Here is a 14,866-nt window from a genome sequence, read left to right as displayed (position 1 = left end):
AGATTTCTGCATTTTCTGAACATTAAAATCAAATAATGATGCCACAGATATTTGAGACTTAGTTGGATGACAGCATTTTTGTTTCTTCATGCTTTTGGTAGCAGGAAATCAGTTTTACCTATTGTTCAGTAAGACGTCAAAGAAACGTGTGAGATATAGTGTTAATGTGGCTTAAATCAAATTCATTGTTTCAGTTATGTTTCTTTTTTAATGGTTATTGAAGGGAATAAGAAAAAGCACAAATGCAGCAGAGGCTGAACTCAAGTTCTAATTTTTAAAGTTTTTATTATCAAGTATATTTGTCATTGTGTGGCTGTGTTCATAAAGACTATATGATTTATCATTCTATAAGAATATGTCAGAAAATGAAAGCAGAAGGCTTGGATTTTATTAAATTAAAATGTGTGTTTGAAAACATCTTGACTTTATGTCTTTACTAAAGACATAAAGGTCTCCACTTCAGTTTTCACAGTTTCAGGTTTATCTAACTGACTGAATTTCAAACATGTTGCTAGTCAAGATATATGTAACATGATATAAATTTTAAAAAGTCAGTACTATAGTCCTGCCAACACTTGTGTGTACATATAAGCATCCGAAATTATGTATACAACTTAATAGATGGTAAATTAACATGTGCGTCTCTACTTCAAAGACATATGAACAGCGCCCTCTGCTGGTAAATTGGATCTATTATAAAATTAGTTATTTTTTATATCTCTTCATTGACCTAATGGCCATACTTAAATTGACATTTAAAAGACGAAGCACATCAATTTATCTTGCACTCGGATTTATATTTATAATTTTGGTAACCCAAGCTGATCTTTCAACCAGTTTTGAACTGAGTTCAGACTGAGATTTTAGCTGCAGCGTTGGGGATCAGCTTCGATTGATTAGGACTACCAAGCAACATTTATTTTCCTGCATTCTCGTCAGTTTTTAAGCACAGATTTTTGCAGATTTCCAAATCACAGCACAAATTATTTTGAATGTGAAGCTTAATTTTGCAGGAGACTTGAGGGATTTTGCCGATTGTATGTTATTTTGAAATTGTGTGTAGAGTATGAGGCATGCTCTCAGAAAATGAGGCATTTCAGTCCATGTCCCATGTCTGTCGTTATTGTTGGGTTGAGGAAGGATGACTGTGGCAAAACTGAATTTGTGGTGGACAAATGTTATGTTTATCAAATTATTTATCTATTAATTTACCTTACTTATTTACTTATGTTTTGCCTGTTGTAAACTATATTTTTTCACACACAGTGATTGATCTTAAATACAGATCATGTGGGCGAAAAAATTTTCCACGACTGTTTGCCAACAATATGGTCTCCATGGCTAGATCCCACAGCTGTTGCCAAAACCCGCCCTTCTCGGTTTCTGATTGGCTTGTAACATTTGTTAGTTTTAAAAGGAGAGCTGCGGTAATCACAGTAGCCAGTGGTTGAGAAATGCTTCCTCTGTAAAATTAAGGAAAAATGTCAAGGAAAATAGAAACCAAGGTTCAAGGCCCTAAACTGTTTTTAGCCTGTAACTCGCCTGGCATTTTCAACTTTAGAAAGTTCAGTACTAGTGCTACGTGACACCAATTTTGGTAATCTGTCTGGTTTTCCCGTACAACACTAGTCAAATGGTGAGGTTTGTTGGATTTATGCTAACAAAGACAAGATTGTTTTTTTGTTTTTTTTTGTTTACTTTTGGTTTCCACACAGGAATAAAATCGATCATTCAACTCAAAAACGTAAAGCTGTTCGATGATCAAATATTGACGTGTAAGTTTAGCTCACATTTAATTGTGGTCTTAGTGTGTTTCATGCAGCGTCCCACCCCGTCCTACAGCTCTTTAGAATAAACCTTAAAAATCGACTTAAGGCAGGACAACAAGATTGTCGTGCAGATTATTTAAAAACAAACAATGTAATCAAAAGTCTACAAAAGCAAATCTGTCAACTTGTTTGGCTTTTTTTATTTTATAATTCCTGCATGGCCATTACCACATGCACAACCTTATATTAGGTTTCTTTCAGCCATCATACAAGATACAATAATTTAAAACCATATAGTTTAAACAAAGTCAAAAGTTGTGTATTGTAAGTAGTGACTTAAAAGGCATAGACAGAAGAACATTTCTTATAAAGCCTCCTACACACCTACGATTAAATATTAATCATGTGCAAAGCATTTTATAACAAGACATAAACTGATATTAAGAGCAAATTCAAATAAAGACATGTTGGAAGAAACAGCTGAATCTGTATGTGGGGGTCACATGATGAGGGAGTGTACTTTTGTATCAGCAATGCTACAACATGTGACTCATGACGTTACTATGTTGTTTGTTCTGGTCAGACAACATTTTCCCCAAACCGTTTATTGGTGTACCTGCAGAACCACAGTTTCAAAGATTTCATGTGGTTTCATTCTTTCAAACATTAAGCCACTGCTATGTTAATAGGATAAAATGCACTCAGCTGAAGCCTCTGACTATGAAAGGGTTAAGAAAGAGAACCCGCCTCTGTTAAATATTGTCAACTAATCCGCAGCTGAGTTGTAAAGACTCCTGCCATGAGAGACAGCTCTCAACAAGCAAGAAACGTCATTTATTGGCAAATAGTCTTTCTTGATTTCATTGAAGTTTCTTTTTTTTAAGGTGTTTGGTTGTTTGGTGATTTTAAGCTGCTGCATGATTTACCCTGAAACTCTTCAACTGAAAAACTAAGCTTGTAGAAGTAGGTCTAGGGTCATAGTCTGCAGGGCTCGAGAGTGTTCAGGGAGAAAACCAAAGATCAGAAGATGGAATGTAACTAAAGATAAAAGAGGCTCAAAAACAAGAAAAACAAGAAAAGAAAACAAGACTGAGCAATAGAGGACGAGAAGGGAGACCTGTCTTATTTCCAGAGGAAAGGAACTCCAGTCCTGGAGGGCCGGCTTCCTCAGACTGTTAGATGTCTCCCTGCTTGGACGCAGCTGAATCCAATGAGTGACTCATTATCAGGCTTCTGCAGAGCTTGATGACAACACATTGTTTTAAAGCAGGTGTGTTAGAGCAGGGAGACGTCTAAAAGTCTGAGGAAGCCGGCCCTCCAGGACTGGAGTTTGACACCTGTGCATTATAGCATCACCATGACATACCGACTGTTTGAGGGGAAGGAGCATGCGTCCATCTACCAACAGTATCGCTTTACTCCTCCAGAAGAGCTCAAGGACATTATTCTTCAGTACTTAGATAGAAAGGTAAGTCAAGACTATACTTTTTTCCTACTCAGTGAACTAAAGTTGACAAGGCAACATTTAACACTTTGAGTAGTACTGATGTGTGCCGACATTCTCAGAAGGGACAGCCACATGTGCTGGCCGTGGATCTTGGATGTGGCACAGGTCAGAATTCCCGGCTGCTGGCACCACATTTCCAGGAAGTGGTGGGCATTGACATCAGTGAGTGTCAGCTGGAGGAGGCCAGAGGTGTACCAGGACACTCAAATATTACATACAGGTGGGAGTGTACTGTATGAGTTTGTCTGCACATTGATAATGATATTGATGATGAAATGATTAATTCATCTGTGACCTGTTTGTTGAACCTGCAGGACGGGGACAGCAGAGGAGCTTCCTTTCCCTGACTGCTCTGTTGACCTGCTGACAGCAGCGTCAGCAGCTCATTGGTTTGATCAGTCGAGGTTTCTGGCTGAAGCGAGTCGAGTTTTAAAACCCAAGGGTTGCATGGCTCTGCTGGGCTTCAGCGACAGCATCACCAGACTTCACTTCCACGACTGTGGAGACAGACTCAATCACATCTATGAGGAGGTGGGTGCAGACTTTCAAGTTTATGGGAGTGATGATAAACCCTGAGCCAGGGTCAGTACACACTAATCTGTCTAATTACCGGAAGTTGAAAAGATGCCATTACTGCAGTGGCGTCTCCCTACAACATCTGTGGTTTTGAATGCAAGGGCAAAGTGTTAGCAATTTTTATTTTTCGTCTATGTACCTTTTAAGGAAAGGACCTGTGGAAGATTTACCTACTCTGACAGTCAATACAAACTTAACATAAGACAAAAAAACAGAGAGCACAATACACAAGTGTGTACTTAGTGAGGAGTCCCCCAATATGAGGCCACATACTTTAGATTCACTGGCTCAGAAGAGGAAAAGAGATATTCTTCCGATGAGGCTCAAGAATATCATAAATCAGTAATCTTGCCCTCTGTGAGTCACATGTAGATATTTGATATCACCTAGCAATTTATGAAATTATCTTGTAAATAAGGTTCTTTCACAAGTATCATCATCAGGTAAAGAGCCACATGTTCATTTCAAACCTGTATTTATTCTCTAAGGACTTTGAGGTGTCCCTCATTTCCAATACTATCAAATGTTGTGCTCAGTCCAATGTCCTTCAAATATTCTACATTAAAACCAGACTTTCATTGTCAGGATAGGGGGGAAGTGGGACACAGGTTCAGACCCAGGGGCTTCTTTAACTAATCCAAGAAGGATAACCACAAGAAATTGCTAGCGACAGATTGGGGAGGGAGGAGGGAACAAACAAAAGTATAGAGCCAAAACACCCTTCTAACCTCAAACATCTACCAAAAATTGTTAAAAAAAAAACAAACTCACAGAAAGTTATTCATTTGTGTTTATGAACACACAGACAACAAGAGACAATGCAAGGCGAGCCGCTCACTACCTCTGAAGGTGAGATAATGAGTCAACACAGAGTGCTGCAACTCCAGGGCATATTTAAGTTTGACACACCTGGTCCAAATCAGGGCCAATCAGTCCCACACACACCTGCCACTGCTCAGAGAGATGCTTACCCTCCCACACTGAGCTCCCTCACAGCGATGGTGAAATGCAGCTGTTAATTGACTAAGCTACTAGCTAGAATAAAGTAATATTACACGACACTTAACACCATATGAGGTGGATTTAAAAAAAATTTCATTTCATTTTTCTATAATGTAATTAGGCTGTTGTTATAACTGAGGTTTGATTGACCTTTTAAAAAACAAAATAAAGTCAAGATTGCCTGATTAAGGAAACTTTTTTTAATCCAACTATCTATGCTGCAGTCACAGTCAGCATACAGCTGCGGACGCCGAGTTGCCACTGCAAGGTTGGCAGCTGCTACACAGTTTAACTATTGACTAAGAATTGGGAGCCAGGACATGACAATCTTTATTTTTAAGGACATTTTTCAACATGTTTGGGAAAGAAACAGTACTTTGTTTAAATTTGCATCATGTAGAGCAGGAGTCAGGACTTGGTTAGCTTAGCCTAGCATAAAGACGAGGCAGAAGCAAAGACTAATGCTGCATTCATTTGCTCCTCTGATCGTCTCAGAGTTTGAGCTGGGAAGTGATTCTTCCGACTTCAATGTGTTCACATGATTTCGGTTTGGAAAGTATGAATTTCGTAACAACAACATGAAATGTTCTCTCCCAAGAAACATTGTTTTTCCTCGATGTGTCTGACATCACATGAATGACTGTTTTGTTTGGCCCTGTTAATGTTTAGAAGTGTCAATTTAAACCCGTCATACATTAACAGAAATATAAAACCGTTCCCCCCCCACTTGGGGAATCAGGTTCTTGTTGTCATCAGGTTGCCAGATTAAACACAAGCATTTCTGTACTGAGAACTGTGTACCAAATGTTTACCCTCTAACCTATGGAAACACATGCAATATAAACACTACACAATTAACTAGGATTACATAACTGTACATGAACTCTTAGGTGAAGCAGGCTCTGTTGCCATACACCACTAATCGAGTGGCTGCGTGTGAGGGAAAGCTGGAAGAGCTTTACTCAGCCATCCCGTTTCCTGACAAAGAGAGGTAAGAATACAATGTCTACTGCCACAGACCAATCTTACTAAGCAGCGTGAACAGAAGCGCAATGTTTCCAAATATGAAGCTGTTGCATGCTTTTACTGTCTATAGTCTGTTTAAGCAAAATTTTATTCTTTATTATCATTGTGCAAAAAAGTAAAGCATCTCTGTCAGCTGTGTGAACTACAGAATAGTTAACTGATTTAAGCAACAGGATAAATAAGAAAAATAACTAAAAAACACGAATGGATTAAAAAAAAATGGATATAAAAACAACAGCCACATGTTAAAGTTGTGATTGTAATAATTCTACATCTGTAGCTGATGTAGTTTATCGTCCTATAGTGGAAAAGTCTGCTTTTCAAAGCACCAGTATATTGTTTTAATGCACTGTATAAGTTTAGTATTTTTGTGTGAGCGTGCAAAGGTCTGCTTTGGTTTGCATAACTTGGTGATGTGAGGTAACACCGAGGTAGCACAATCTGGTGTAAGAAACATCATTCTGGTTAATGTGTATGTGTTGAAGTTCCAATATAGTTACATATTTCAGTTAAGTAACTAAGATACTTTGATACTTACCCAAGTAGGTGACCGTCTTTATGAAACTGATTTGGTTCGAGACCAAGACATTTTAAAAACAGAACCATTAAAAAATAACCAGATTTTAATATAATTTGTTGCACATCAAAAACAATTCTCAAGCTTTATTTTGGAAGCCTAATTGGTCATTTTTGGTAAATAATCACTTTACTGCTTGATTTTTAAAATCTAATCAGATGATTAGATTTCTGTGAATTCCTGCATGTATAACACTAACCTTGACTTAGGAGCTATGTGGCCATATTAGTTTGTCTGCAATAGTTCAGAGTAAACATCAAACACAATTTTGATACTTTGCTCCTACCTTGCCCTTTATCAGTGAAAGTGGCTAAAATCTGGATCTCGCCTTGTTCATGAATATATTACAGTGTCAAGTGTATTTTTTCCTTAGTTATAATTTCTAACTTGTTGATATTGTGAATCAACAGGATTGAGTGTATTCGAGTGAACATGCCCCTCTCAGTGAGGAACCTGCTGGGTTTCATTGAGTCCTTCTCCATGTTCCAAGCTTACAAGAAGAAAGATCACCAGAGCGCTCGTGACCTGCTGCTCAACGCTCAGAAGAGGTCATCTATCCACACACGTTTTCCTTCAGCTGTTTCATTTCCCAAATCCACTTCTCAGTCCCTCTGAATAACCAATCACTGCTCTGACTTACAGGTTTCTGAAGGAGATGGGAGTGACGTCTCCTGACACTGAAATAGGGCTGGAGCTCGGGTATTTCTGTGTCTTGGCATCAAAACCACAATAATCAAGTACTGAGAGGGAAATGTTTGATGTCAGAGATATTGGAATTTACAGTACGATGGCTTGTGTAATGCAAGAAGACCCAATCAACTTGTTATTTGCTGCAATTATAATACTTCACACTTATCTTTGTCATAAATCATTTTTGGACTGTTTTTTGTATTATGTTGTCTGTCAATAGAACTTATAACTTTATATTAGGGTCTGACAGATGTGGGATTTTGTGGGCCAATGTAAAAATTTGATACTGCTGTATCAACTGATATGTTTCTTAGATGTATGTTTGATCTGTAGAAATCGATAGATATAGATAAAAACATTTACTCTGTTAATCCCTCAAATACATATACCAAACACTTGTGGAAAGATATACCTGTACTGTATAAAGAAGACAAGATGCTCACTCAAATGGAAAATAGCTGTGCATGTTCGTGCATCACCATGTCTTATTGTAATCATATAGCACACTCTGCCCGGGAAGGAGAAATGCTAGGTTAATATAACTCGAATAAAGTTCAATTTAAGTGTTGGATAAATAAAGTAATATTGGTGCATATCTGCAATAAAATTACAGAATGTACATTGCCGCTATATTCACTGGATATGATTGGCCAATATTATCGTCTGTGCGATGAATCAGTTGTGCTCTTCTTTTTTTATTGAAGTTATTCTACTCTATCTACTTTATTTTCGGTGTCACAAAGAGTATGTTTTATTTCTCACTGATTCCACCTCTCAAATATCCAGCTGACTCCCTGCAGACTTTAACACACACTGCGAGGTTATGTAACTAGAAAAATACATTTGACCAGGTCTTTCACAGAAGGGGAGCTCAGATGCTTTGGTTTATATGAGAAGACTCAAATGTTTTTGAGAGAAAGATCTTCATGGCGGTGGCCCAGCTGGTGGCCCATTTACTTGTTTTAACTGCTTCAGTGCCCCTCCTTTATTCTCTGCTCGTTCTCAGGTCAGACCAAGCTTTGACCTGCTGACAGTTCACATTAAACCTGTTTGTTGCATTTTAAAAGGAGCTGAAGTCACTCAAGCTCAGCATACAGATTTACATAAAAAAAGTTAAAGGGACACAAATATGTAGCTTCTTAAGTAACTATTTCACAAAACTACATTTGGAATCTTTATATTAAACTAAGGAGACAAATAATATGCATTGAATCAATTCATAGTTTTCACATGACTTCACACACACATTAATGAAAACATCCTAAAGGTGCAAAAAGGCTTCCTACTACTACTATAATGAACATTAATCTTCTCCAACTTGCACATCTAAGTGAATGGGCATGTCTCATGATTGTTTAATTTTCGGTGATATTAGTTTGGCAATGTTGGCTGGTTTATATTCATCCAAGTTGGTACAAGGTCTCCCTGTCACTATCACTGCATTTAATAAAATGGTAAATGGACATGAGCTCTTATGGCACTTTTACTTCACAGATAGGAACTACCTATTCACACAGAATATGGCTATATGTAAAGTGTCCATCTGTATTATTTAATATACAGTCATCCAAATACATGAGTCTGTTTCTTTAATGACGTTGGGATAGAAACACATCTGTGTGTGGAAATGAAGAAGATACAGAAGACAAAAGCCGTCAGAAAAGTAAACTCTTAAATAAAACCTATGAAGCAACAAGGTGTTTGTAGTTCTTTACTCCCTGCTGGGCTTGTACCTTACCCAAACCACCTCTTCACTGATTCTATTGCTTTTGACAAACACATACCAACAAATGACCCATGAAGTGAACCTTTAGCCCACAGATGTTTAGCTGGACCTTTGTTCCTTTTAACATAAACATGAGGATTACTTTTGAAATGTAGCATGTTATTCTATAGGAATGTTCAGAAAAGAAGGTCAAAACGTTTTCTGTATTGTATAAAACGTAGTGTTTCCCTTCATAGGGCACTGATAACTGATAACACAGAGTGTTATTGGAGGACATAGCACAACTTTATTGCTGTTATATTTTTGTCATGTAGAAAATCAACGTTGACAAAGTTACCATATTTGGTTCCTTGCCCTTTCATGGTAGAAAAAACAAACAAACAAAAAAAACCCATATCCTTCCTAGGGGAGGGACAACCCGAATGCACCCTTGGAGTCGCGCCAGCTCTCTGCTGATTGGCTGAGTGAGGACCACATGCTTCTCGACCCCACTGAGGTACAGCAGGGGGGAAATTACCAAAAACTTGCCCGATAAAGGGTTAAAGGGCCTCATTGTCAAACATACCACACAGCAGTGGAAGTAATGGGACCTCCCAAATCCCAGGCACCCCACTCTTTCCCCCTTTGTGAGGGGATATGTGTGTGCCGATGCAGAAAGGAAAACAGTCTTGCTGATGTAAAAGTGTGCTAATTTTATCCAGAAAAAAACTGATTTTATGTTAGATCAGCAACTCAGAGAAGAACCAAGTAACTATGACTTATCGCCTGTTTGAAGGAAAAGAGCATGCTTCTTCCTACTGGAAATACAGGATCTCTCCATCAGATCATCTCATACAACAGGTGCTTGACTTCCTGGAAAAACAGGTAGGTACAGTTTGAATACTGATAGTGGCTTCTGCATGTTTAATTCAAAAATGATGAGGCTTAATGTGAATGACTACTCACTGTAAAGCTATGCCATCTGTGAAATATTTGGTCAGAAAGGGGCTCCCTATGAGTTGGCTGTGGATGTGGGCTGTGGCTCAGGACAAGGCACGGTGCTGCTGGCCAAACACTTTGGCTCTGTGGTGGGGACTGACGTTAGTCCTGCCCAGATAGAAATGGCACTGCAGCATGCCAAGGAACCAAATGTTACATATCGGTAAGCCAACAAATACTTTTTCCTCTTGCTTTAACTCCATGAGCTTCGCTGGTTTACAATCGGATTTGTGAAATCATTTCAGTAGGCTATAGCAAAATGCACAACAACAAATATCACATTATCAGTTCAGTCTTTAAAGTCTGTAAGCCACTTAGTTGAATGTGGGCCAATGTAGGAACAATGTGACCATTGTCGAGTGAAAGTCGACCAACTAGCCCAAACAATGAAGCAAATGTGCTGCAAACCCAGGAAAGTAATACGTCTTCTGAAAGGTTTATCTGTCACAGGATTAGATGAAGGTGCAGTAAAGAAAGAATAACTACATTCTTACCATTGATTTAAAAAACACGTTTATTACTTAACTTCTTCTTTCCCCTCTTCTCTTTCTGTTTCTCTGTCCTTTAATGTTCTTCTACTGTTTTTAACTGTTTACTGTGATTTCTTTTTTACATGTAAAGTGCCTTTGAGCCCTCGTAAAAGCGCTTACAAATTAAATGTATTATTATTATTATTATTCCAATCATAATCCTTTACTTTCTGTGTCTGGGAACCCCACACTGCTTGTCAACTTTTAAAATGACCAACCCTGCCTTTAAGTCACTGTTGTAGATTATTGTTATATATTTTCTTTTACATTTATTTTGGGCTTTTTTAGCCTTTATTAGAGGAGGAAAGTGGATAGGGTCAGAAACCAGGGAGGGAGATCGAGGAAAGACATTCAGTCAGGGAGCCACAGGTCGGACGCAAACCTGGGCCGCCTGCATGAGGACTATGGCCTCAATACGTGGGGACACGCACACTGCCACTGCATCACCAGCGCCCCCTATTGTATATTATTATAGTGTTTAATGCAAATGTTTCTATATATATTTTCTCTTCAGCCTGTTAGAAGTCCTCCTCACTAATCCTAATTTTTTACACTTTAGGAGATCCTCTAAGGGAAAAGACACTTTGTGAATCACCTTTACTTTTACAACGATCTAGTCTGAACTTTAAGGACTAATTCTTAAAAAATGTCCCGTTTCCTTAGAATTTTGTCACTACTAACTGTTAGTATTTAGGAGGTTTTGTGAATATATCCCTAGGATTTTGACTTTCCTATTGCCACTGTTCTGCGTTTAGACATTGTGTGGCAGAGGAGCTGCCATTTGCTGACAGCTCAGTGGATCTGATAACAGCCATGTCTGCCTTCCACTGGTTTGACCGACCACGCTTTCTAAAGGAGGCCAACAGAGTCCTGAAGCCTAATGGATGCTTGGCGCTGCTTAACTACACCATTGACATGGAGCTCAGCTACCCTGACTGCTGCTCCCAAACACTCAACGATGTCTGCAAAGAGGTGATGACAAAAATGTTCACCTGAATGGTTACAGTGAATGCGTACTGGTACTCTCAGCCACAGGTGCAAAAATAGATGGTTATACATGTTCACTGTCAACAGAAGCAATTTAAGGTTTAGAAACTTTACTAAGCAGCATTACTAATAATAGTGAGTAACGTGCCTTTTTACACGAAAATGAAATATGACCCACTGAGATTTGGATTTCATTTTGCAAATCATCACCATTTTCAAGTTGTTAGCATCATTTGGATTTTCACTAATGTTTACCTGCTTTCCACAGATCAGTGATTCCAGTGAAAGTAAACTCTACTGAAATTATTACAAACTCAAGACACAACTTTGAGATACATTTATTTTATTGTAAATCATTTCTTGTTTTGGGGAAATGCTAACGCTGGTTATTGAAAGAGATGCTGCTCACACACTTTGCATTTAAGGAGAGACATCAGGATGGGGCTGCTTCATAGGGAGCGCTCCTTACATGTTGGGGAAACATTAGCAGTATTCAGGAAGTGAACTGGCACCTCTCCAGCACTTATACTTCCGCACGAGGACTTGAACCAGCGACGACTCCCAACCCAAGTTCTAACTGAGCTACTGCTGCCCCATTCCTCACTTCAATATTTAGTCTCAAGTATTTTAATAAAATGATAGTTGCAGATTATAATTTTTCAGTGGAAGAATGAGAGGTGGGCAGGCAGAGAACGAGTGGATTTATGATCCAGATATATTCTCTTTTGGACAAGAGATACAAGGTGAACATAGCACCATGGATGTAGCATGAACAATCTGTCTTCAGAAGAAAGGGGGTACATATATGCACTTTAGGCTAATGACTTGATGAGAGACAGGTGGGCTGGCCAAAGCAATCAGGAGGTAGAGCAGGTGAGAAGAGGATGACGATAGCCACGTCCAGAGACAAGCAGAGAGAGACAAATAAAAATAACAAAAAAAAACAATGGAGGGGGAAAACACTGTAGAAACACAAGGCACAAAGGGCAAACTTTTTACCGATAGGCTCAGGCCTTGAGAGTGGGGAACCATCATGAACTGAAAAAGCACCCTGAGAGTCTATTTGGAATTCACTTAATGCCATTGAATGCTATTGAATATGAATGCTATTACAAGCAGCTGTGATTTTACAAAATGTGTTATGTGGAAAAAAAACATCTATGGGAAGTTAGAAGTCAGGTTTTAGTTAGACAGAGAAATTCATTTTTAAAAAATCATGTACATACATTTTTTAATGCACTTGGTAAAAAAAACCCCAAAACAAATGGAAAGAAAAGTCCTTTTACACAACCGAAAAGCATCCCTGAAGACGTTTATTTCACTTTTTCCTCTGCTTGGGCTTTCTACAAGAGCAACAATGTTGCCATTTCACTGGTACAAATTGAACTTTGTCTAGTTCTGCTCGTGTACTTGCTGTAATGTTTGTCAGCATTCAGGCACCATACTGTAGTGGGCTTTAGCATAAACGATCAGTGGATTAGAAATAAAAAAAAGTTTAATAGCACCATCTAGTGGATCAATAGGGGTAAAGCATGTCTTAACTAAGGGACTGTTATCTAAATTGAACTCACTGAGGCTGCACATAGAGAATAATAATGTAAATATGGATAACAAGTTCATGTCAGGGACTTCCAATTGTTAAATAATTAATTTAAACTCCCGCACACTGTCCAACTGTCAATCAAACATTTATCAGTCACGTTTCGGTACTACACCTTCATCAGGCACACCAACAACAGTTTACCTTCACAGTAAGTATTAGTTTGACACGTTGCTTTCCGACACACCTGTTTTATGAAATGGATGTGCAAAGCTTTTTTTCTATTTTGAAAGGATGCATTTAAAACATATTCACTTACTCTGGAGAGATTATACTATTCCACACGCCACAAGATTTGACTGGAGCAAAGACATCTGATAATGAAATGCTTTATTAATGCTATGTCATTGCAAATCAAAATAGCTAAATCATAAACACTCTTGTAACTTCTTCTTGTAACAGAAGTTTTTTTTAATTTGTTTTTTTATTTTGTATCAGTTTTACGAAGCCCTGAAACCCTACCGCAGTCCTCACCTTGGAGTCAGCTCTATTGAGTTATACAGAGAGGCCTATAACTCAATCCCTTACCCTGACAAGGAGTGGTGAGTGACAGCTTCTGTTGTGCCAGACCTCTTCTGATCAATAGGTCACACACCTGCAGACATTCAAAACCTGCTGCTATCACCCAGATGTTCTGTTGTTTCTTATTTTTAAGGCATTTTATCATTCTAATTATTAGTCTACAACATAGACAACACAGATTGTGTGTGTACTGTACTCTGTGTGTCTTCCTATGAATGTACAACAGGAAGGAGTGTGTGTGGGTGAAAAGGCCCCTGCCTCTCTCCAGCTACATGGGGCTGGTAGAGTCGTTCTCCAGCTATCAGCGTCTGCTGAGAGAAGACCCACAGAAAGCCACCGAGCTCTCCAGAGACATCTGTCAAAAGTAAAGCCCTACACACTTCTCCATCTATAGAGACGGATAGCAGTGCAAACCTGCAAGTTTGATGATTTGTATTTTAAGCAACATGCAACTTGATGAGTATAAAAATAACTTCACCTACCAACTTTTAAAATGCATGAGCAAAACATTGAAATGCTACCTATATGTTAATATTTAGTGAGGCTTATGATGCTTTCTGATAAAATGTGTATATTCTGACTTTAATTTTTTTTTGGCTCCAGCACACTGATGGCCTATAGGGGTTAGGTCATGCTACATGCACGGAGGCTATAATCAGCCAAGTGGATGACGTGGGTTCAAGTCCGACCTGCGGCCCCATTCCCTAATGTCTTTTGTGATTTTCCTATCACAAGAGAATAAAGGCAAAAAGCCCAATAATAACTCTTAATAAAAAAAGAAGTTTCTGTGGATGCTTCAACTGATCTATTAGATATGTCTGAAGCAGAGGTTGTTTTTGGCCCTACTTTACGAACTGTAGTACATAGAAAGTGAAGCCTTGAATAGGTCAAAAAGTTCCAACAGTTGTATTGTTATATTTACATTATTATTTTATTATTAGACCAATTAGGGTCATAAACAACACATTATAATCATCCTTCAAATAGGGTAGATAGAATTGAGACAAAAAAAAAGCATAAAAAACCCCATTAATATCTACGTCCAATAAACGTGTTTAAGATGTCTAATGGTGACAATTTGGAGTCCATAACGACCCTCTCTGACTGACCAAGTGATCATATAATACTGTTTCTTCTGTTCCTCTCCTCAGGTTGATGTCAGTGATGAGGGTGAGCTCTGAGGACACAGAGGTGATGTTGTCTGTGAAGTATTTCTACCTTCTGGCCTGCAAACCACAGGAAGCCTGACTCCTGCTAGCACTCTTTTTTAAATAAAGGCAGTAGTTACAGAAACAATAACTTGTGCTGCTTGAAAGTCTTTCAAAAGCAGATTGCTGTCATTGTTTGTTTGGATTTTAACTAAATAACAAGACAAA

The 14,866-nt window shown here is 38.5% G+C and overlaps 1 protein-coding gene across 1 annotated transcript; it reads left to right on the top strand.

Moving 5' to 3' along the window:
* Positions 1-2,947: 2,947 nt before the first annotated feature.
* Positions 2,948-14,866, top strand: LOC306832959 (uncharacterized protein). Its single transcript, XM_079357981.1, has 12 exons — positions 2,948-3,237; positions 3,336-3,496; positions 3,591-3,807; positions 5,745-5,845; positions 6,868-7,005; positions 7,100-7,178; positions 9,597-9,737; positions 9,854-10,014; positions 11,137-11,353; positions 13,407-13,510; positions 13,717-13,854; positions 14,642-14,866. The coding sequence occupies exons 1-12, from the start codon at positions 3,127-3,129 to the stop codon at positions 14,736-14,738; spliced, it is 1,665 nt and encodes a 554-aa protein (XP_079214107.1). The 5' UTR covers positions 2,948-3,126; the 3' UTR covers positions 14,739-14,866.

The sequence above is a fragment of the Symphodus melops genome (genome assembly GCF_947650265.1).
Source record: "Symphodus melops genome assembly, chromosome: 12".
In the NCBI taxonomy this organism is placed as follows: domain Eukaryota; kingdom Metazoa; phylum Chordata; class Actinopteri; order Labriformes; family Labridae; genus Symphodus; species Symphodus melops.
Note: the sequence above shows the minus strand (reverse complement) of the source record. Positions and strands in the feature narration are given on the sequence as shown.

What these genes read in the sequence shown, in the direction of transcription:
- LOC306832959 (XM_079357981.1), top strand. Translation starts at nt 3,127, where the DNA reads ATGACATACCGACTGTTTGAGGGGAAGGAGCATGCGTCCATCTACCAA. An exon ending in CCTTACCCTGACAAGGAGTG is followed by an intron (nt 13,511 to 13,716) that starts GTGAGTGACAGC and finishes AATGTACAACAG; the next exon opens with GAAGGAGTGTGTGTGGGTGA. An exon ending in TCCAGAGACATCTGTCAAAA is followed by an intron (nt 13,855 to 14,641) that starts GTAAAGCCCTAC and finishes TCCTCTCCTCAG; the next exon opens with GTTGATGTCAGTGATGAGGG.